This window comes from Scatophagus argus, chromosome 5 (genome assembly GCF_020382885.2).
Source record: "Scatophagus argus isolate fScaArg1 chromosome 5, fScaArg1.pri, whole genome shotgun sequence".
Lineage (NCBI taxonomy): Eukaryota > Metazoa > Chordata > Actinopteri > Scatophagidae > Scatophagus > Scatophagus argus.
In genome coordinates, this window is record NC_058497.1 from 21,770,006 (window position 1) to 21,793,672 (window position 23,667).

The 23,667-nt window shown below is 40.4% G+C and overlaps 1 protein-coding gene and 2 long non-coding RNA genes across 5 annotated transcripts in view; 1 reads left to right on the forward strand and 2 right to left on the reverse strand.

The window, feature by feature from the left end:
* LOC124059558 overlaps positions 1-12,053 on the reverse strand; it is a 37,545-nt gene extending 25,492 nt beyond the window's left edge. Inside the window, exon 1 of one of the 2 annotated variants that reach the window (XR_006843402.1) lies at positions 11,239-12,053. This is a non-coding gene — a long non-coding RNA (uncharacterized LOC124059558). The remainder of the gene's footprint in view (positions 1-11,238) is intronic. The other variant, XR_006843403.1, reaches the window with a different exon arrangement.
* LOC124059551 (glutamate receptor ionotropic, kainate 1) lies at positions 1,625-21,827 on the forward strand. Of its 2 annotated transcripts, XM_046389653.1 has the most exons (16): positions 1,625-1,766; positions 9,912-10,079; positions 10,215-10,472; positions 12,290-12,471; positions 13,005-13,058; positions 13,500-13,673; positions 14,423-14,566; positions 17,666-17,773; positions 18,201-18,242; positions 18,625-18,738; positions 18,828-19,031; positions 19,133-19,356; positions 19,990-20,108; positions 20,195-20,412; positions 20,860-21,085; positions 21,235-21,827. In XM_046389653.1, exons 1-16 carry the CDS (start codon positions 1,682-1,684, stop codon positions 21,522-21,524), a joined length of 2,610 nt encoding a protein of 869 aa, XP_046245609.1. In that variant the 5' UTR covers positions 1,625-1,681; the 3' UTR covers positions 21,525-21,827. The 2 variants fall into 2 exon arrangements, with proteins under 2 accessions (XP_046245609.1, XP_046245607.1); XM_046389651.1 differs by lacking the exons at positions 1,625-1,766; positions 9,912-10,079; positions 10,215-10,472; positions 18,201-18,242 and having other exon boundaries at positions 12,129-12,471.
* LOC124059559 lies at positions 16,199-18,846 on the reverse strand. Its single transcript, XR_006843404.1, has 3 exons — positions 17,931-18,846; positions 16,796-16,855; positions 16,199-16,527 (listed from the first exon to the last, which is right to left on the reverse strand). It is a non-coding gene; the product is annotated as an uncharacterized LOC124059559 (long non-coding RNA).
* Positions 21,828-23,667: the final 1,840 nt, after the last annotated feature.

Consider the following 23,667-nt stretch of genomic DNA (forward strand, 5'->3'; position numbering starts at 1 on the left):
TTCTTGGACTCTGTCAATATTCACCACTAGATGGTGCCAGAGACTGTAATGAGTTTCCGAAACCATGAAGGGACAGTTAAAACTTCTCTGCCCTCCTTCCATTGCATTTCATAAGCTGAAGCTCAACAACTTTATAAATTAATTGAAAACATGAAAATCTGGATATTTAGATATCACCCCACCATGTTTGTCACAGATAAATGACAAACATGGTGGGGTGAGTGCATCATATTATATTACATTTTATGTTTTTTTTTTCCATCAAAGTACTAGATGTGCTAAAATTGGGGCTCAGTCAAAACAAGGTGGTCATATTCTGACATAAATACCCAGTTTTTACTTTTCCATCTCCAGCAGAGCCTTGCATAGTGCCTTATGATGAATTGTTTGATCCCAAGAAAGACTGAGGATATTCTTTTAGTTGGTTTGCAACTTAAAAAATTATTCAATTATCAGTCTCTAATTTTGCTAATATCTGTGGAATTAAATCATAGTGCGATTACACTAATCCCAAGAAATCCATCACACAGCCCTGATGGGAGATGTGGTTTGGAGCATCACCAGCAGCTACCGATCAGTGCAACTGAGCAACCATGAGAACTTCTAAACCCTGTCTCAAACCAGTCTTCTTCAAGGAAAAAAAGCAAAGTGGGTTAAGGTAACATGAACACACTTTACTTAACTATGACACTGCATAAGATAAACAGTTTGAGGTAGTTAATCTTCAAGGAAGCGTCATGGACCAGTTTGAAGATTAGATTTGCGTTTCCATCAGGACTGGAGCAAAGATTTAATCATTCCTCGGTGTACCAAAGCAAAGACGTTGTTGAGGTCGAATGTTGCCAGATTTGAAGTTAATCTTCAGGACGTATCCATGTTTGCGGATTAGTGGCTTGACTGTGCCCTCAATTGAGCGCCTGCACGGGAGGGACGCTCAGCTGTGTGGAGTCAGCCAAAGACGGTGAAACCGGAAACAAAGGATTCTTGTTTTCATAATAAAAGCACTCAAATAATGGGAAATTATGTGTGAGCAACAATCTTAATCTTTTATACTGAATTATTAAAAGACTAAAGCTTTAGGAGTTGGGGAGAACAGAATGGCAACTAAGGTAGTTGAACTGTATGTGGTGAAAAGCAGAACAAAAATATCTACAAACATTAAAATAGTCGCTTTATACAATAATAGCCTTATGATCTGCTGCCACGTTGCATTAGATGCTTGCATGATGATTTTCTCTATTGTTGCCACGTGGTCACCAATTCATCTTTTATTTTGAAAGCTGTAACCAGAAATGTTATTTTCCATTCGTGCACGCTTGACAGCAGGAGCACAGCACACGGTCCTCCTCCTCCTCAGTTGCAGCCTACAATTCAAGTGTGCACCAGAAAAAAAAAAGCATGATAAGAAGGATGTCTGCACAGTGAATACGGGAAGTAAAACCTTACTGGCACATAAAGGATTTTAGAATGGGAAAACTGGAGTTCTACTGACCAGCTGCAAGCGGAGTGTGTGTTTTTGTTGTTGCTTTTTGTTTTTCTCATCACAATGTGTGAGGGATGGATGTGGGTCGAATGCCAGTTTATTTTCATTACGGATACAAGGACTGGCAAGTTATCAGCATGAATTACCAGGTGCAGAAAAACTGATATCAATGTTAAATTTGACTCTGGAGGGAGGACCATGGCGAAAAGGAAGGGACTGTTATTTTCACTGCTGTACTTTATGGCAGAGTTTTGGCTGACTTCACAGCAAGTCCTGAGAATTGGTAAGTGGTAAGATCATATTGTTTTTGTTTGTTTTTCTTTGCCATTCTTATCAACTAACTGGACCTCCATTACATACTAATGAGCTTTTAATATTCAGTCATGCGATTGCAAGACCTGGGTTCCCTTTGGAATTAATAACCTTCTGCACTCATCTTCTTTTGCAGAAAAAAGAAAAAAAGAAAGCCCATTCGTGGCATTATCATTATGTATATTTCTAATCTTTCAGAATGCCTATGAAGTATGTATCGCTGCTTTTTTTCTAAAGATTATCAAATAAACATTATATTTCATTAAAGGGAGCCAGGATAATAAATGCAGAGATTATACATGTGGATGTCATGCAAGGATTCACCATTCATAGCATCTGTACAGCTCAGGATGCTGTACATAAACTCATTTCTGCAGCACATCCTGGTGCTATCAAGAAAAACTTTCAACAGGGAGTCACAGTGTGTTCAGGGAGCTTAGGATATTTGTGATGCTTTTTAGGTCACCTGTTTATAAACGCTTGTTACTTTATCATACAATCATATCACTATCTTGTCAAATCCACCATCACTAGAAAAAATATTATTATATATAATATCATGTAGAGACTTTCCATGTTGTTGTGATGTCTGCACAGTTTCATTATTAAATTCTTTTTTTTCATGAAGTGCTGAGTGCTGGCGTTCACGTGGACACATGAAAGGACTCTATTGGTGTTCATCAAAATCATGTTAATCCACTTTGGTTGGCTAATACCACACTCCCTCTCTCTGTTTCTCTATGTTGACAGCACAGGTCAGAGGCAGATGAGTGATTAAGTTGGCCTACTGCTGCATCTGACAGCATGCACTGTTGGCATGATGATGCCTTTGGCACAGAGGCATGAGAAATGGATACAGAGCTAAAGAAAAGAGCTAAAGAGTGGACAGCCTCAGTGACACTTTGTCACATTTGGTTTCTCTTCTAACCTAACAAACTCAGAAGTTATTTAGTCTTGGAGCCCTTGTATGCCAGTGGTCAGTGACATCTGTGGATGCTGATCAGAGTCCAGAGTTGTCTGTTAAGCCTTTGAGAGTTGACGACAACTCTGCTTTCAACTTCTCCCTGCACTTCTGCACTGCAATTAGACAAACAGAACTCCTGCTCCGAGTAGCCCCCTTTGATTTCTGATGCAACTTTGGAACAACGAGATGGTGTTTGCTAGCAGATTAATGAGCGCTCCTCTCCCATTGGTTATCCACTATTCTTCCAATGTGTGAGAAGATTGCATCACAAAATATGATTTCTTTTATAAAAAAAAAATTAAGCCTCAGGACTCTGATCCGTTCAACGCCCACGGCAACTGTAAACTTCTTCTGCTTCTAAAGACTTCAACAACCAGACTTGTGGCATTGCATAACTTACTGACTGACTAATAGGCCAGGGCCACCTTCCCGTTCTGACAGGCCTGATAATCTCTGTAAATCATCTATCACTCTCTGAGGCCACCTAATCTTTGTCATTCTCTTCATGACCCGCACACATCATAATCCCTCCCATATGGTGTGTTGCTTGGTTCAATTAACATTTCTCTGTCTTGGCAAGTGTTGGCATCAGATTGGGACTGGCTGCCACTCTTTTCACTGGGGTTGGTAATAATGGTAAATCTTCTCCTCCAAGCCCTTAAACAACTAACACTAATCTTCTTTATGCAGAAAGTCTCTTCCCCAAATATGGTATTTAGGCAGCGACCAAATCTCATCATTGGTGAGAGCACAGAAGCAGCAGCTTGTGGCTCGGCCTCCACTCTATTTTGCTATTAAATGCCCGTTTTCACTTGCTTGAATGCTTTATGTTTTAACGATTTGACTATTTATGAGTCGACACATATGATTTGAAAGGTGTGATTAGCTTCTGTCGGCCAGAGAAATATTATTTGATATAATCATCTCCCAGTTTAATAGTCTTACATCCAGCGGTTTGAGAAATTAGGTGGATTTGATTCAGATTATAATCTTGATTTTCATTCCATTGGTTTAAATGTTTTGTTGGTGGGTTCCGAGCAGCTACCCTACAAACAGAGAGACCTCAGTGCTGCACATCAAACGAAGATAGTAGACTGGTTAGGACCTCCTCATTCATTCACAGTCTGGCATGGGCCCAGGGTGGAGTGGTGCTGGTGGTGTTGTTAAGGTGGGGGTGGGGGTGTCTCACTGGGAACCGGCCCAGGATGGGGAGAAGGAAGAAAGCAAAACACTACGTCATTGTGTTCCTCTGCCATTAAAGACTCCCCTTCATGTGATAATCGCACAAAAATCACAGCTTACAATCGGGGTCTAAGGATCCGATTCTTAACATTAACCTCTTAGTTCTGGGCTTTCTGGATGAAAAAAAAAAAGGTCCAGCCAGCTGCATTAAACCTGATCTTGGTTATTTTTGTTGCTCTCTGCACTGACGGGAGGAACAGAAGTCTATAAAAAGCATAGCCTAAGGGTTTAGCAGCATTTGCCTGGAGCACAAGCAGAATCTTTTGTTGCTGTGACCTCCTAGCATGCATCACCCCACAGCACTGTCTGCCCTATTAAAGATGAGATGAAAGCTCAGTGATCCTGAAAATTATATTGCAAAGCAATTAATGGGCAGCCGTAGCAAGACTTTCTTTATAAATTGTATTAATCATAAGGCCCTGAGAGAAAAAAGTAAGTTCGATTCTTATTTGAACTTTATTTTATTTTTGAGGAGTGAGTACGGGTGCTTACAGCCTTGGGTATGTACAATAGATAATACAGGATTGCATGGGACAAGCTTGTCTGGTGATTTCTGCTCCATTTGTTTTTTTTGATTTACCTGCATATCTAAGCTTAAACGTAGAATAACTGAAGTACAAATGATCTGAGGTGGCTCCAACTTTTTTGTCCATTTGTAAATTTGCTCGCTAATAGCCTTCTGAATGAATAAATTGATCCATGTGTCGTCTGCTAAACTACAGTGTGAGATTCCTATCGCCTATTTTTTTATTTCTTTTTTTTAAACTGCATCAGTATTAAAAACAAATCCAACTTCCTTTGCTGGTTTGTCCTGACTCCACGAAATGTAGAAGTGTTTACATATGAAGCTGCTCGGAATTCACGATCGCATGGCCCATTTTTTAAAGTTACACTCAAGAAGACGATGATGCTAAAACAATACAGGATCAATTTCTTCACCTAATATATCCATTCACCGTATACCTTACCCTACTTTACTATTAAAGTAGTAAAACATGCTGTTACATGTTTAGATTTGCGAGCTGAATCCCACTCTGCACATCAGTGTTGACTCAATCTCACTAGACTGCAATTCTTAAAGCCTGGAGTAGAAACAAACATATTTTTATTTATTTTTTTAATATGCGCTCCAAGTTTAATTCTGTTCCCTATGTGGTGTCACATTTACAATTTTTAATTTTTGCTGCTTAGATGTCCCACAGTATTTGCCGCAGTGACCTTTCTGTGCACTTAGAAAACATTTAAACTGCATTCATACATCAACACAACATCCAATAAAGCATTCAACTGGAAAGCTTGAGTTGCTCCACATAACTGAAAAGACAATAAAGTGTGGGCTACAGGAACCAGTGCAGTGCATGGAAATGTCCATACGGGTGCAGGTCTACAAATCTGAAATAATCTGCTCAGGTGGGAGGTGGTGGTTGAAAATGTATATGTGGATTCGAATGAACGTGAAGCCGATCCATGCATCACTACAAGGCATCACAGTTTACTAAATCTCGTAGTCGCTGTAAAATACGTTGTTATTATTGCAATTAAGAGCTGAATGAGAGGGCAGGGCAAGGAGTTCAATTTCTTGTTCTTCATCAGTCTTTTGCCTTTTTTTTTTTGAAGCATTTGAATACTGATCTGGATGTTGATTACTATGGCAACGACCAAAGCTTCTAGGAGATATCCTTAAGGAGATATCATTTCCCGTCTCTCCCGTCTCTTCCCCTCTCTCTACCTACATGAATAAGCTAATTTGAAAACAAAAAAACAAACAAAAAAATCAGACGGCGTACAGTTGGTGCTTCACTCCAGATTTCTGGAAGTTTGATGATGGTCGTGGATATAATAATAATTGAGCGATTATAGCTGAGCTGTAACACTCTGCTGCATAATAACCAACTAGCAGATAATACATGTAATTTTTAACAGCATAGATATTTTCCAGTTGTGTTTTGCTGATGCAGACCAGCACTGATTGCTTGGACTAACGCTCTTCATGCTGAAGTGCTGCAGTTGCACTGAATATCCGGAGTTGCTCTCCGGAAATCTAGAAACTCATTATACACAAACAGAAATTTAAAATCTTATCTCAGGTGGAGAGAGGAGAAATACATGTTTTTTCTTTCACCACGGGATGTGTCTTTTCCATCAAGCTTCACAGAGGAAATGAATAAGTGAACAGAGCAATAAAATAGATGCGCTTGTGTTTTGCTGATAGTAAAAGTTGTGTGTTTAAAAAGTTTCTATAACTCATTTCAAATACAAAACCTTCCAACCATATACACATCCATCTGCACACAGGGGACCACTCAGACCTGAGCAGATGCTGTCTGATAGCTGTTAATATGTCTGCTGTTATTTATGAATTCAGCTTACAGACCTGTTGCAGGACTGGTAATGAAGTTACATCCATCTCTCTTTAAGAGGCGGTAAATGAAATAGACTTGGCTGTAATTGCATATTGATATTCTATTAGAAGCTACTGATAAATGCGGAATTTATGGCGAGTGGTACAGAGCATCTCATATTGTGCTTCTGTCATTATTCACTGTTTCAGCACGCAGTACATATTTTGGCTGCACTGCACTGCACTGGAATTGATTCATGTTTTTATGCATATGATTAGAGGTCAACTACAAAAAATGTAAATCAGAAAATCTAAATAACACGAGCTATTTTTGCCTTTTGCACAAACTGCACCACCTCTCTTCACAGCCTGGTATGAGGAAAACAAAGTCACTGATGATGAGGCTGTGATGCTGCCACTTGGATTATTATGTAGTTTTAAATAGGGATCATGATATTTGCTTCAGCCTGTGCACTTGAAGCAAATATCAACACCGGCTGGTCAAAACTCATATTTATTTCGCCTTTTATGTTGAAAATACCTTGAAGCAGAAAGTCACATCAAAGACGCTGAGATGGATGCATTTTTCTTCGCAAATTTAGGAGAAGGTTATTGTATTTTTGGCCTGAGAATTTCATATCCCAGAGCATAGAATTAAGAACTTTAACAGGTCCTAGCAGCTGCTCACTGAGGCTTGGTAACCATAATTAGGATTGGCACTTTCAAGCATGCTCTTAGCGACCAGGGAGTCCAGACAAGGCTCTCTCAGTTTGGGGTTTGAGGCTATGCTACACGAAAGAAAAAGGTCATTCACAATCAAGGTCTCAGGGGGAGCTTTTTAAAGGCCCTTTCTCCTTCCAAATCAATCACAATTTCACAGGCAATTCTTCAAAGACTGTTAGAGAGTGCAATGACCTATTGCCATCTGTAGCCTCAGCGCTGAAGTGAGGTCATTTGTACACCATTGCAGAATTGTGATGGCACATTTATAATTTGTTTTCACGGTTAATGTACAAAACTATTGATTAACATTTTTTATAAATGTTAGAGCATTTAAAATACCATTCTTTCATCTTTGTTTTGTTTTCCGGAGGAAAAAAATAAAATCACGTAGGTGGGGCGGACTTGAGGACACAATTCAGAACTGGCCTTGTTTCTGTCTGCACTTGCAAATGTCAGTGGAGTGAGAGCATACATTTAACCCTGGCTGTATTATTCCAGAAATCCTATCACTGAACGTCCAGATGTTTTAAATGATTTACATTTGAAAGGCTTTAGTGAATTCAGCGTGCAGCGGCATTTGCTGCAGGGATAAGGACACTGAATTGCACATGAGTCTGGCTGCCCTATGTGCAGGTGGTGAAAAATACTGCATTTTTCTGGCCTTAATCCTAACGTTTGTCATGCTGCTCTTTATGTAAGTGAAATGTTAAACACTGTATGTAGTGCTCATGAATGACTGGAGGAATATGTATCCACACTACTGGCCATGGCATGCCAGACCAGTCATCTTTCTGGTGCAGCACGGTGGATTAAGAGTTGGATAGTTTTCAGAATGATCTTCTCAGGTCCTGGCACACACAGCGGCCTGAAAAGTGATTGTGTTTGAAGGAGAAATGTATGCTGAAATTAAACTGCTGACAGTTCTGGTCTTTCTTTTCGATTAATGTCATTAAATCATAATTTTCTGATAATATAAAACGACTGGACTGAAATGACTGGCTAAAGCGACTAGTCGCTTAATTATTAGTCCATTATAAGTCAAATGACAGAAAAATAATCTATTAACTGCTCGAATTTTCTAAAGCTAACATGCATAACATTGCTTGATTCTAGCAGCAGTAGTCCGGAGACATTATTTTGGGCTCTGGGAAACTGTGGTATTCAGACATTTCAGAAACTAATTTAACCGATCAGTAAAATTATTATTAATAGTAGCAGTCATAAATGTAATGCATACAAGAGTATCACATTCAGTGAGGGACAAGGATACAGGACACGGCAGCCCAACTTCCAAACTGAACAGTAAAACCTCCAATTCTGAAACTGGAAACCCACACTACACAGAAATTACATCCGGCATCCTGAAAACACTCAGCTGAGAATTTGTTCACTCACAGCACAGATGAATCAGTTTCATGTATAAAGATGGCCAGGCAACAGTACCCAAAACTTGTATTGTCCACCTTTGCCTTGAAAGATTATAAGAAGAACAATGACGCTCGTGATCACCTCGGGATGGACAACAACTAACACCAAACACCAAGACAACATTTTAATCCCTTTAATTCCTCAACTTCAACAAACCATCTCAGCTTTAAAGCCATTATAGAAACCTGAGCTTACAGCTACTCCTTTTTTTTAGGAGTTATTAGGCGTTGAACTTTTTTATTTTTGAGCGGCCCTTCTGGCATTTGCCGGCCTTTGCCAGACGACCACTGATCACATTTCCAAACAACCCTGTTATACATGGCCAGACTCTGTAAAGCACACCAGTATGCTACATTCAGGTGCAAGCTGGTACTTAAAATAATAACTGGAGGGACGGCCATGATGAGGAAATCCCTTTCGTATGCTCGATGATTTTTTTTAAGTAAATGGAAAAATGTTTATTGTTACAGTATATAATATGGAGCTTCTACAGGAGATGAGCCGATGACGTTAATCCACCACAACATCATTTCACGTCTGAGTCTTGATTCTCTTCCAGTGCAATATGGAAGGACAACGAGGCAGAGACACCTCAGAGATTGGCTTTTCATTTTCATTGCAGATCAGTACAGAATGGCCATCAAATTTCACAATAAAAATATTCTTTAGTCAGAGCACAGGACTGCTGGTGTGGGATGTATGAAACCTCCAAGACTTCCTCATCCAGGTTGCAGAAAAGTCAGGCAATTAATCAGCTGAAAAGAAATATGCAAAGACGAGAGTTTTGGCAGTCTGAGCTGAAACACTTAACCTTTAATCTCCTCACAGTAAATCATATTCTGTTTTAGATCTTGATCACGTGATGCTATAAATCATCATGGTGGGTGGGTGCATGAGCTGGCGGGTGCATGTTTAAGTCCGATTTCATTGAAGGTGACTGTTTGACAGGAAATAAAAGCGTGAGGTGAATCTTTTGAACTGGAGTGAATTACCATTAGAAAGGAGAGAAAAAGGGGGTGCAGGATGCTGTTAAAAGTCTGCCTTGATAATGTATTTCTGGATATGTTAACTCCCTTGATTCATTAGCTGCAAAGCTGGCCTACAATGAACTCGATGTGTCTTCTTTGCCAAATTATCCCACCTGCTACAGTGGCAGCTTGTGAATTTTAAGCCATGTAAATAGGGAGAAGTCAGGTAAGGTCGAGCTTTTTCCTGAATGAGATTATATCCTGTCATCTCAGCCAGGTCCCTTAGTAGCATTATGTTGTACAGAGAAAATTGGGCCACATTGTGCAACTGGATTCAGTCGTGGTAACCTTCAAATGAAAAAGAAAAACTAACAGAGGTGAAAAACTATGTTGACGGGTGAAATAACTTCTGGCTAATACTCTCACAACATCTGATTCTTCATCCTGCAGGGGGCATCTTTGAGACGCTTGAGAATGAGCCCATCAGTGTTGAAGAACTGGCCTTTAAATTTGCTGTTACAAACATAAACAGGAACCGGACCTTAATGCCAAACACCACGTTGACCTACGACATCCAGAGAATAAACCTATTTGACAGTTTTGAGGCCTCAAGACGAGGTAAGGATGACCTGGTTTCATTCTGAAAGCTTTTCCGGTCGGAGAATCAATAAAAGAGATTGCATTTGTGACACAGGAATCTCTCCGTTGGTCACCTGTGATTTTGTCTCTCCACTTCCTGTTTCATTACTTCAGCCTGCGACCAGTTGGCTTTGGGAGTCGGGGCCGTATTCGGCCCCTCTCACAGCTCGTCTGTCAGTGCGGTCCAGTCTATTTGTAATGCCCTGGAAGTCCCTCACATCCAGACACGCTGGAAACACCCTTCAGTGGACAACAAAGACAGCTTCTACATTAACCTCTACCCTGAATACACCTCCATAAGCCGAGCTGTGCTGGACATAGTGCAGTTCTACAAGTGGAAGACGGTCACTGTTGTTTACGAGGACGCAACTGGTGAGTCGGCATGAGATCTGATGACAAACACTACACGTGCTGTTTGTCTCAGAGGGAAAATAAGTTATCAAAACAGCAGTAAAGCACAAAAACACAACAGCAGCACATGGCAGTGGTAGGATGTTCCAAATGTCTGATTTCCCTTAAGTTTAAACTTAAGACTAGTCCAAAAGTATCCCTTCACAGCAGCAGGACGCACACAAACTATTTCTCATACAGGTTTATAAAACTGACGGACCTGTGAGTGCTAATGTGCTGACTTTGCTACTTAAAGCCGCTTAGTGATTGCAAAAACTGGTCTAGATGACTTCCATAGCTTACATAACTGCTTACTAGGTCAAAAACTGCACTCTTCCTGGTCCCAATCACCACCACCACCTGGTGAGCTGACCTACATACTTGAACACTGAGACCAACCAGTGTTCAAAAGTAAAACAAATAATCCACACGTAATGGCTGCAACAAGCAGATTTACAAAAATGGGGAATTGGTTGTGATATGATTAAGTGAGCTGACAGTGTTTTGAAATCTAGAACTGATTTTGTTCATTCAAAATGCTCTTCCACAGCTTGCAACAGACACACTCCCTGTGCACAACAGTGCATCACACAATGTAAACCCATTCACAGCAGCCACTGAGCACTAAGGAGACTTAAGAGCAAAATGACCATGGAAACTGAAAAGTGTTGCCTCAGAGATAACTAAAGTAGAGCTGCGGCAGAATATGAATCCACACTATAGACATGTGATGGGACATGTGTCTTACCTTCTGAGGTCTTCTCAGCAGGCCACACTCCAAAGCCAGAAGTCACTGCAGGTTTGATGGCCTGCAGGTCAGCGCGTTCACTCAGTGTATCCGGTTACACATTGTGGTTACAAATCTTCATGATCGCAATGTCCAGTCAGAGCAGTAACAAATATTCTCTCACAATCTGGTCTTTCATGAGGCGGTAATCCATTTGGAGTTCACTTGGAGAGAGAAGATGGGCCATCCTGCTGTTTAAATAACTAATTATTTCACTGCAGTGTCAAAACTCCCGCCTTTGCTGTCTGCATGGAGCTCCGGCTGGCGCGTTTCCTCGGGCTTCCTTCCCCATGAAAAACTGTCAGACTCTGGCTTTACCGAGCCAATTTAGCAGGTTTATTACTGATGACCACTGTCATATCCCGCATGGTAATGACATTTGAAATCGCAATTATCTTTAAACACAGCAAAATCGTGCGACAAACCTCGCTTTTTACACATGCTTCAAACGTAACATCCGTTTTCCCACACTGAAGTGGGTGTCCACACCTCAGCCTAATTTCCTTTTTAATTTGAAAGTCTTTCATGAAAGTGTAGGCCTGCTACCGCGTGCGTGATGCTGCCCCTTGACGAATTTAATGTCTTGCAGTTTCCCTTTGTGACCACTGGAGGGCAGTGAACACCGGTGCTTTTTTTCATTTTTAATGAAATTATTTATAAATTATTTTATAGTCACAAATTGAAACACGAAATTGTGATTTTTCCGTTTGGTATGTGCTCTTTGATCGAAAGAAACAACTGAATGATCAGATGATAGATAGCTACACAGACTCTCTTTTTAGTTATGTTGACACGGTGGATGTTGAGAAAATAAAAACTTAACAGGTACTTTGTCAGCTGGATTTTGCTGTTCTGTGTTTTCTCTTCTACTTTTTGAAAATCCAAAACCATGAATCAAAACTAAACTGCCAGTTTTACTTACTTACTTTTAAGAGGCTACCAACAGAAGGAGGGTTTGTTGTAAACATGTAAATGATGAATCTAATGATGGTCTTCTTGTCTTTTAATTTAGGACTGATTCGTTTGCAAGAGTTGATCAAAGCTCCATCCAGATACAGCATTAAAATCAAGATCCGCCAGCTGCCAACAGGAAGTAAAGATGCTCGTCCTCTACTGAAAGAGATGAAGAAAGGGAAGGAGTTCTACGTCATCTTTGACTGCTCTTACCAAACATCAGCTGATGTCCTGAAGCAGGTGAGCACACACACACACACACACACACACACACACACATCGAACAACATCAAGTCTACGCTGGGCAGAGGTGCTCATTTTTTTAGTTCATGATTTTGACCCCTAAAACTGTTCTGTCAGAAATCCAATTAGAGTTTTCCAGTAGAGAATACACTTTTGGTTTAATATTCACTATGTGCAAGATTAGGCAAATTCTATCCCCTTTAGAAATCCTGTGCTCATTTCCAAATCCAACCAGAGCCTGTTTTCGAGGCAGACCTACACGTTTAGAGCCAAAAAGCTGCAGAAAATTAATTGGAAACATGACGCTGACATGAGCAAATTGTGACGTACACTCACCTGGATACTTGTTTATGCAAACTGTGCACACAATACAAAATGAGACAATTCAGAAAAGGGATGGGATGTGTGATTGGCAGAGATATGGTTGGATGGCGTTAGGGAAATAGAAGATTGTTTATCCTGGCTGCTGTGAAAGTGTGTCTGCTGGAGGGAAAGCTGTGATCCATTCCTTCATCTCTTGTCCTGTTTAGATCTTGTCCATGGGGATGATGACTGAATATTACCACTTCTTCTTCACCACACTGGTAAGAAAACTGTTTCTGAAAAGCTCTACTTTCCAAAAATACACAAAGGTTATTTTCCTCAGCATATGTGCACAGGAACTTCGACTCTTGAGGTTTTTCTTTGAAACTGGATTGAAACACCGGTTGGTAACATGCCACATAATTACACACTGCTCCATTGTCTTGATTAAGTGTCCTTTTATCCTATGCAAGCTTAGATGTGTGTATTTACCTAGAGATTCTGTTATGCAAAGATTATGCAAATGAAGACAAACATCTGTGGTTTGTTTTATAATAAGACTGCTGGATGTTATCACTGTCCTTGGCATAATTCCATGGTATTATACTGTATACTGTTCCTCTGTTTCAATCAAATGTCCCTTTACCCTTGCTCAGAAAGTCATCTACTTTTAAGCAGAATCACGATAATTCTTCGCTGATAATGTTGTCTCACTTCACCAGGACCTGTTCGCCCTCGATCTGGAACCGTACCGTTACAGTGGGGTCAACATGACGGGGTTCAGATTGCTCAACATAGACAGCCCTCAGGTGGCCTCGGTGGTGGAAAGGTGGGCCATGGAGCGACTGCAGGCTCCCTCCAAAGCCGAGACTGGAATGATGGAGGGGATGATGACGGTGAGTTTGTCCTCTTCCTCCTGTCAATCCTCCTGTCAGTGTGGGAGCTGTGGGGTCACTACTTTATTAACAAAGTCCTCCCTGATGGTATTACATCCAGTAAGCAACATACTCAAGCCACTTAATTTGACATAAAGCTAAACAGTAACTAGAAAATATGGATGGTTTATGAACTTGTCATCCGCAGCTGAAGACAATCTACTGGCATTTGTTTGTTTGTCATCAGCCACAAAAATTGCCACACTAATTGTAATTGTATAAGGACCTGAAGAAGTATTTTGCAAAGCTTCTCACATTCACAGGGAAATATGTCAAACTGATTCAGACTTGCCATTTTTATTTACACATTGCCAACTTTGGCTGTCAAAAAACCCTTCAAAACATTAAATAAGGGCCATTCTAGAAATCCACACACAATCACTGAGAGAGATTGACAAAACTTATTTTGGCAAGCTGTGCAGGACCTTTGCACAAGATTAATCCAAGCCTTTCATGGCCCACACTTGAGTCAGAATACAGCAATACACCTTGTTGCTTTCTGATTATGTGTACAATCAGAAAGGCCCTTTGAATAAAATTGCCCAGTAACTGGTTGTGGGTGTGTGTTTGATTGCTCTCCATGTGGTCTGTAAAACTAGTACTGCAGTTTTTGGGGGCTGCACATGTACATCAACTGCCCTGATGTGATAAGTGCCCATGATTTGTGGTTCCTGCTGATGGATGACAAAGGGTCGCACTTCTCTTTTCAGACTGAAGCAGCTCTGATGTATGATGCCGTCTACATGGTGGCTGCTGCCTCGCAACGCGCCTCCCAGATTACTGTCAGCTCCCTTCAGTGCCACCGACACAAGCCCTGGCGCTTTGGATCACGCTTCATGAACATGCTCAAAGACGTGAGTTTAGTTTTATGACTGTGCGACAGCCCACCTATCTTTGTCCATACATCCATCCATTTCACAGCCTGCTGCCTCTATGTCATTTCCATGGGTGCAGGAGCAGAAACAATAGAGTTAGGAGATCAGATATGATGGAGCAGGAACATGTGTGTGACAATTATTTCAGCTCATTTTTCCCAGGAGGCAGGGACTGACGTCATGTGCTGCAGATAGATCAGTGGGTTGTCAGATGGCCATTGATGAGATGTGCAGCTTTGAATATGAATATTGCAAAGCAAACAGAATAAGATAACAAAGAGTTTCATATTCATTTTAAAATATTTTGCCTATATATTTGTTTTTGAATTCACTCTAGATCCTCATTGTCTTAAGTTTGAAGAATGCCACAGTAAATATCCTGTGGTATAGATTTTATGTAACTGAAAATGAAAAAAAATATTAACAATCTCTGACAATTTGGAAAACATAGTCCATCTCACAGGCTGTCTCAGCTCTGCTAAGATTTATTAATTAATTACAAATGAACTTCTCAATTACAAGTGGGGACAGCATATTGAAGCGTACAGGAAACGTGAATAAATTAACTTTTCAACGGCACAGATTCAGCACATTTTGTCTAAAGTTTACATAAACACACTGAGGTGTAAAAGCTCCTTGTCCACTGGTGATTAACAGTGTTATGTTTTGTGTTCTGTCTTCTACTCAACAAACACAACATCCTATAGCTTCCCAATATTTTTTTTTATTGTCGTACATTAAAGAAGAACCATTCTGCTGTTTTCTTTCCATGTTGTAGCCACCAATGTTCTCCAAAGCTTACCATACGGTTAGCCATCAGTGTAAGGGCTCAAGAAAAGCACAACAGACAAGCAGGAGAGTGAAGGGCAGGTGGAGCTCAGGTGACTGGGGGAAGTTGGGAGGAGCTGAGGGCAGCAACACGGAGGAAAAGCAGCATTACGTGGATATCTCCACAGTCCTTCTCCCTATTCCTGTTGTAGTCTGATTGGCAGGACTGATCTGATAAATCTGCGCTACATTACACACACAGTAAGGATGAAACTCTGCCAACAAATCAGACATGGTGTCCACAAGTCATTTTTTCTCTGCCGTCTTTTTACATTCAAGATAAAATACTGCAGGACAACTGGCACATTATCAACAGTGTATACTGTAGAGAATTTAAATTAAACTGGTCGAAACACACAAAATACTGATGTGATTCCATAATAAAAGTGCCCCTCAGCAAGGCACTGAATGCAGGGCTGCTGCTCTGTAGCTCAGCCTGCACTCTGGTCTTGCGGGGGAGAGAAGGCAACAAGACAATTTCCCCTTCAGGAGCCAATGCTCTGTCACATATATAAAGCTGAGAGTTAAGCTTCGAAAAGAAAGTTTCATCAGGAACTCCCAGTACATCTGCTTTGTGCACTGCTTCCCTAAACTTACTCATGCACACACAGAGCGTAGCATTAGTGATGTATAGAAGAATGAGGGAGGAGAGGAAAAAGCAAATGAGTTTTCTCACTGTGATGTTGATGGTCTATCCAACATGTTTATGGATGTTCAATGCAGTTCCAGTGTTGAAATCCCATCTTTATCCTTTTTTATTATCTGTATACTCCAGCCTGAGAAGACCCTTGTCATCCCTACATGTGCAGTAAATGACACCAACACATGGTCGAGACAGAGAAACTTTTGATTGGTGGGGATTTGAAAAGAGACTTAATGACAGAAATAAATCTGGACTTAGGGGGTGAGTAGGTCCCACAGATGTGTGCAGTAAGACTGTGTGAAGCAGTCTAATCAAAGAGCAGTGATACCCTGTAACCTTCTTTAGATGCATAGGGTCTTTGCATTAGAAACCAATGTCAGAAACTTTACGAAAGGGATAACGTTCCTCGTCATGTCACCCAGTTCAATGTTGAATCTTGTGTCACGTGCCACAGTCGGTGGAACTACACCTGGAAACAAACAGACGATAAAAAATTCCAGACACCGTAAAAGCCATTTATACATTTTAATAAGATTTGCAGTGGTTTAGAGCCCAGTGACAATTGATGTGTGTCAGTCTAAGCGCACCAACAAATCCTGTAAAAAGTAACACATCTCTTCTTCCATCATTTATTTCCCAAACGTATCTGGTTATATTATGTTTGGCTTCTGTTTACTGGAGAAACCAACCAGCTATGTCTTTTTCCAAACAGTTTTATCAATGTTATGCTTACTCACAGTAATCCCCAGGGCTTGTTGTGATCAATGACTTCCTCCCAAAGAACACAAACCATCTGTCTTGTGTTTGTGCAAAAAGAAAAGAAAACAAGTTGTAAAGACCATCACAAATAGCCCACGTTTTCCATGAGGACATGTAAATAAAGAAGCAGCAGCGTTCAGTGTGTGATTATTTCACATTTCGGATAAATGCAAGAGTCTCACATAGGAATGCAGAGATCTGCAGCCTCCATGTGCTTCTTGAGAAGGTTTGATATATGAAGACTTTGTGTTTTGGGGTGAAATGCCACTTTAACTACATTTTCAGTACACTTTGATTTATGGCCAGAAAAATTTTGAGATCATGAAATGCCACGGGCTGAACGTTGGCACATTAACAGCTGGTCTCTTGATTTGTACATATTTCATTTTCCCCTAACGAAACTAGCTTCTGAGCTTCCTCTGTCGGTGCAGAATTGAGATGCAGCTCATGTCTCTAAGCCCTCTGTAATAGAGATTTAACCCGACTGTTATTCAGCTGAGCTCACTTCATTATCAGCTGCATTCAAATATCTCCGGGCTCTGCTGCCCACCCGCTGCTCTCTGCACAGACTGAGGCTGCGTCTGCCTGCCTGCTCCATTTACATCACCGTCCACCGCATTCGCTCACTTCAGATTTCCACTGAGGAGCCAAACCGATGCAAAAATGCCCATTAAGATGCAGTTAGCCTTTATCAGTGTTGTTTTTCTTAATATACCGCTCATCAAATATTTATTTTTTTAAGAATTGTTTTCATTTTGCCAGGCTTCTACTCTACTTTGCATTTATGTGTATGACGGTAAAAACTGTGGGATTCATTGGTTTTGTTTTGTGCCCTCTCTTTGCCACAGGCACAATGGAACGGTTTGACTGGACAAATAATTATAAACAAGACGGACGGCCTGCGCAAAGAATTCGATTTAGATGTCATCAGCCTAAAGGAAGATGGCCTGGAGAAGGTGAACTGTCTGACCTGAGACTATACTGTCAGTGCAGGCTCAACAGAGTAGGAAAAATATTGACAAACAGGGCCACTGCGACGCACTGTCACCTGGCTTTATTCTAAAGTTGCAGAGAGACTTTCTGTAAAGCAATATACAGTATCTTGACACTTACCTGTTGTTGAGTTTGTGTTCCTTTAATCACATTGATAACCTCCATTTTTGCCATATGTTGATGACAAACCTCCACGCTACAAAGAAATCAAACTTTAGTTAATACAGTTGGAAGTAAAGTAAAAACTGAAATTAAACTGTAATAAGAGCTATGACCCTGAGAGTTCTCACACTCCACATTGTCTTGAAGGCAAAATTAATTATTGTATTTTTTTTTCTTTAAGATCAGGGCTCTGTGATTAAATTTCTCTCTCTTTATTATTTCTGCAAGACAATCGCTGGCAACAATCGCCTGAATAAAGTGTGGAAAAAGGTCTGTACTTTAGCTGCCCTGGCAGACTAAAGGAATATTGACACTGTTCACCAATTTCCTCTACTGGCTGTCCTCTGTGATGTCTCCCCTTACTAGAAATAAGTTTTAGGTGCTGGTGGGAAGAAATGTTCAACATTTCTGTATAGGATGTGACATATTAAGTTATATAAACTGTTGTGTTTTCTGTTCTTTTCCTTACTTCCCTCCCTCGATCCCTTCTTTCATGTCCGTCTGTTCTCCCATTGTAATTTTCCTGCTTTCTTGTATTTGTTTCTTTTCCCTCCTTTGCATTCATTACCTTGATCACTTGAAGGTGACTCAGGCACCGATTGCTCTTTGATGTCCAGTCAGTTTGGTTATTTGAATATTTTATTCTTTACAGATTGGTGTGTGGAACTCTCAAACAGGCCTTAATTTAACAGAAAACAACAAGGATTCATCTACAAATGTGACTGACTCAATGGCCAACAGGACCCTCATTGTGACAACAATTCTGGTATGAGCAGAACTGAGAAGGTTATGAGGAAGCATTCGATTAGGAATGTTTTATTCAAGCAATGAAATCTATGATGTACCTTGTTCCAGGAAAATCCTTATGTCATGTATAAGAAATCTGATAAGCCGCTTTATGGAAACGATCGCTTCGAGGGCTACTGCCTGGACCTGCTCAAAGAGCTCTCCAACATCTTGGGCTTTTCCTATGAGGTTAAACTGGTGTCTGACGGCAAATATGGAGCTCAGAATGACAAGGGAGAGTGGAACGGCATGGTTCGGGAACTCATTGACCATGTGAGGACCAATCCATATTACAAGTCAGAGAATAGCCAAGTGATTGGCAGTATCACCTGTCTTAAACTGTGGCTTTTCTTGATGTCTCTGTTCTGTACCAGGTGGCTGACCTTGCTGTGGCCCCTCTCACCATCACCTATGTGAGAGAAAAGGTGATAGATTTCTCCAAGCCCTTCATGACACTGGGGATCAGCATCCTCTACCACAAACCCAACGGCACCAATCCAGGGGTGTTCTCCTTCCTCAACCCGCTGTCTCCTGATATCTGGATGTATGTGCTGCTGGCATGTCTCGGTGTCAGCTGTGTGCTCTTTGTTATTGCCAGGTAAACTGCAAGTTGAAGAGAAAAAAGTGAAACAGTTTGATCTGGTTCATGGAGGTTACACGCTTTGCCAAAAACTCAATTGACCAGCTTTCTTAAATAGACCACTTAGAAGCAAGAATGCACTTACCACAAGTTAAACTTGTTACCTGGATGAGGGTGAGCAGATGTCATCATAAAGCAAATGATAATAAATGGGACCCAGCGATTAGAGAATGTTTAAAAAATCTTATCTATGACTTCAGTTAGAATTCCCTTTTTGTGCTCATAATGGTTGGTTATATTGTTTATGCAAAAGCAAAATTTCAATTTGATTGATTTTGATTTTACTTCATGTATACAATCAACCATTTGGATTTCTGCATAGCCAGCCAATATTTTTTAAATTAATTTTAGCTGGGGCCACTGATTTACTGCACACTGCTGCAGTAACCTCCTGGTTTTTCTGTCCCTGGTCAGAATTTTGTCACATTTTTTGACTGTTTGCATTATGTCTTTGACATGATCTGGAAAAGTAATGCAGGTAGTAGTAAGTAAAAATGAGCTGTTCCCACAGACATAAATAGAGTAATATCTTGTCATGATGAAGTCACAATTTACATCATTAACTGTGACTGTTTAATGCTTCACCGTCAGGTTCACTCCCTATGAGTGGTACAACCCTCATCCCTGCAACCCAGACTCAGATGTGGTTGAAAACAACTTTACTCTAATAAACAGTGTCTGGTTTGGAGTTGGAGCACTTATGCAGCAAGGTATGTTCAAAGTTTTCACTTTGGTAGAGCGTCTTTCACCATCACCTTGATACAAAAAATAATGTTAATAAATTGTTATTTTACAGGATCTGAACTGATGCCTAAGGCCCTCTCAACAAGGATAGTTGGTGGAATATGGTGGTTCTTTACGCTGATCATAATCTCTTCATACACTGCTAACTTGGCTGCCTTCCTCACTGTGGAGAGAATGGACTCACCAATCGACTCTGCAGACGACTTGGCCAAGCAAACCAAAATAGAGTATGGAGCTGTGAGAGATGGCTCCACCATGACCTTTTTTAAGGTAGTCTTCTTTCCACTGTTTCCACAACAAAAAAGAGGAGGGCTAAAGGTTATTATCTTAAAAAACTTGCTCAGAAATGCAGCTTAACAAAAAAAAAAAAAAAAAAAGAGTATTTTTTCTAGGGCTATTAAGATTTATTGTTTTGCCTGTCACACAGCAACCACTTTATCTGAATGTGCAGAGAAAATGGAATGAACTTGGGCAGATTTGTACACACTTCACATCCCATCTCCTGCCATGCCTCTGGGTGATTGCTCCAGTCAGGAGATAGTCTCCAAGTACTATTTCATATGAAATATTAGAAAGGAGCATTAGCCTTGTATCGACTGCGTATGACCATGCATCAGCATTATCTGCTTTGTGTAAACCTCTGTGCTGTTGCTTGCTGTGTTGGCCAACATGATCAATTGTTTTAAACGTCCATAAATCCTGATTCTCATTCAATAGAAATCTAAGATCTCAACTTATGAGAAAATGTGGGCGTTCATGAGCAGCAGGAAAAACACAGCCTTGGTGAAAAACAACCGGGAGGGGATTCAGAGGGTTCTTACCACTGACTACGCTCTACTCATGGAGTCGACCAGCATCGAGTATATCAGCCAGCGTAACTGCAACCTCACTCAGATTGGTGGATTGATAGATTCAAAGGGCTATGGAGTGGGAACCCCGATCGGTAAGACAGATGAGTATCAACCCACAGAGTAACAACCAACAACCACTAAATGCTCCCTGTTTGTCTGCAGAATAACAATTCTAAAAGCTACGTCGCTGGTAATGGCAGTAATAACAGCTTGTATCCTGCTGCTGTTTCCCCGCTTGTAGGCTCCCCTTACAGAGACAAAGTCACCATTGCCATCCTGCAGCTTCAGGAGGAAGGGAAGCTGCACATGATGAAGGAGAAATGGTGGAGAGGGAATGGCTGCCCAGAGGAGGACAGTAAAGAGGCCAGTGCTCTGGGTGTGGAGAACATAGGGGGGATTTTTATTGTGCTGGCTGCCGGACTAGTTCTCTCAGTTTTTGTAGCAATTGGAGAGTTTATTTACAAATCTAGAAAAAACTTGGACATCGAGGAGGTGAGTGTTGGTCAGTGTGAATGGCACAACAAGTATTAACACACTAGGGGACTTTGAAGACTGTTATGAACCTGTTTCACATTTTGCATTGTCATTGTTGTCTTCAGAGGACAGCAGTAAGCACTGGGCCAACAAAAATTTTAAGTCTGAATGTGTTGAACTGCACTGTTACAATCAAACCAGACGTACTTTTTAACAGAGTTTAGTGATTTCAGTAGTTTTAATGTAGAGCACATGAACATTTTAGTCTTAATTGGAAGAATACATTTGTACCCCTTTTTATGATGACATGGTTGTTGACCTCTGACGTCCTGACACTTAACCATCTTGGCCTTGCTGTTATTGCAAAAAAAAAAGAAAAAAAAGAAAAAAAACTGTAATATTGTACAATTTGTTTGTGTGAAAACAAATGTCATTGTCATGCCATGATGTGGGCAAGTGATGGTAAGTGATATCTTTGGAGGCACGTTTGCCATGTTAATTTACACACATTCTGTTATAAAATGTTTGCCATTTTCATATTTATAGTGCACGGAAACACTGACAACATTACTTGTCACTAGTTCTTACCACTTTTGTATGTACTCTAAATGTAAATCTTGATTTATTCAATTATGGTTGTTTCCAGTTTGTTTATAAATGACTGCTCCCTCATATTTTTTTTCAAGTTGCTTGACACTCAGGCCATCAGTTGCTCACTGTCTTTATGTTTTGTTTGTTTTTTTTTGTTTTTTTGCTTTTTGTATCATATGAAGTTCACATGTATGTTTAAGTTTTGTCATGTTGGAATTGTTTCAGAATGACTAAAGTTGTCTGAGAACATTACATCCTTCAACCTTTTATTTCTGGTCATTTCTCTGCACGCACAACCTTTTCCTTTACTGGATGGAGACTTTTACAAGCTTTTGATCTCATCCACACGTTTGGGTTACATCAAAAAGTTCTGATGTCTTGCAAAAGTAGTATTTCAAATTGTGGCTGTCTCATTTTGCATATTTGATTGTTGTGATAGTTTTGAGTTCTCTTTTAGTCATTTGTCGGTCATCTTTGGGGAACAGTTTGCAAAGGACACTCAGACGAGGGGTCATGAGTTAAGTAATTTCAGGTTTGCATGTTATTGTTGTTGGCCTGCACTACAGAAAACCTACTTAATTCTAAGTCTTATTTGTGTATGCTTACATACTACACAGCATACTTCAGACTAAGCAACTATTGTGCATTTGCATATCATTTTGCCACATGCATTCACCACTGGTGGAAAGCAGTCAGTTAAAAAGCTGTTGGCTGTTAAAATGTTAAACTAATGCATACAACATAAAGCAACAAATTCTAATGCAGTTAAGATACAGAGAGATGTTTTAAAGCAGGAGGTCACTCAAGTCCTCACATGATGACACATGACACAGGCTCTGCAGCAGCTGCAACATGTCACCTTTCTCTTTGGCTGCTTTCAGCTCTGATCAGGCTCATATTCACCTCACTCAAGCTTAGGCTTGTAAACAACATCCTCATTATGTAGCGGATTAGAAACATATATTAAACACTCCTGGTTTAAAAGTGTACAGGCCCTGTCACACAGATTAGAAAATCCTGCGGATGTAATGAAATCCCTCCCCCAAATCTGACAGGTAATACTGAGCCCTGATTGTTTTGTCACTGCATTATAGAATCACATTTGAGATGATGTGACACAGTTGGGGGTTTGAAATATTTGTGACTATGAGTAAATTAGCAAATGGAAAAGGTGATTATGGTTATCAAATCAGTGATTTTTGAATATTTCTTGCATCATGAATACAGCATCACTTCAAAAATGTTGTTAATCTAATGTTAGTGTCGCATTCGTTGACAACAAAGCATCACGAGCGTTCACATTGCAGTTTTTCACTGGAAAACAGATTTTAATATTCAAAAGTTAGGATACAGCTCTCCATTTGGAGATTGAAGCTGACAAAAGAAGGTGACACATTCAGTACATTTTGACCTGAAACCAGGATTCATCCAGTGCAGATTTGAACTGCTCAGATACACACTCAGGTGTATACAGCAGAAATGACACGAGAAGTCTACAACGCTCTGCTTGGAATGACAAATGCTAAACTCAACTGAAACTCTGCGGTGAAGTTGAGGTTGAATGCTTGATTTTGACTTGACTACTGTCTGTGCGGTGTTGCTTCTCACC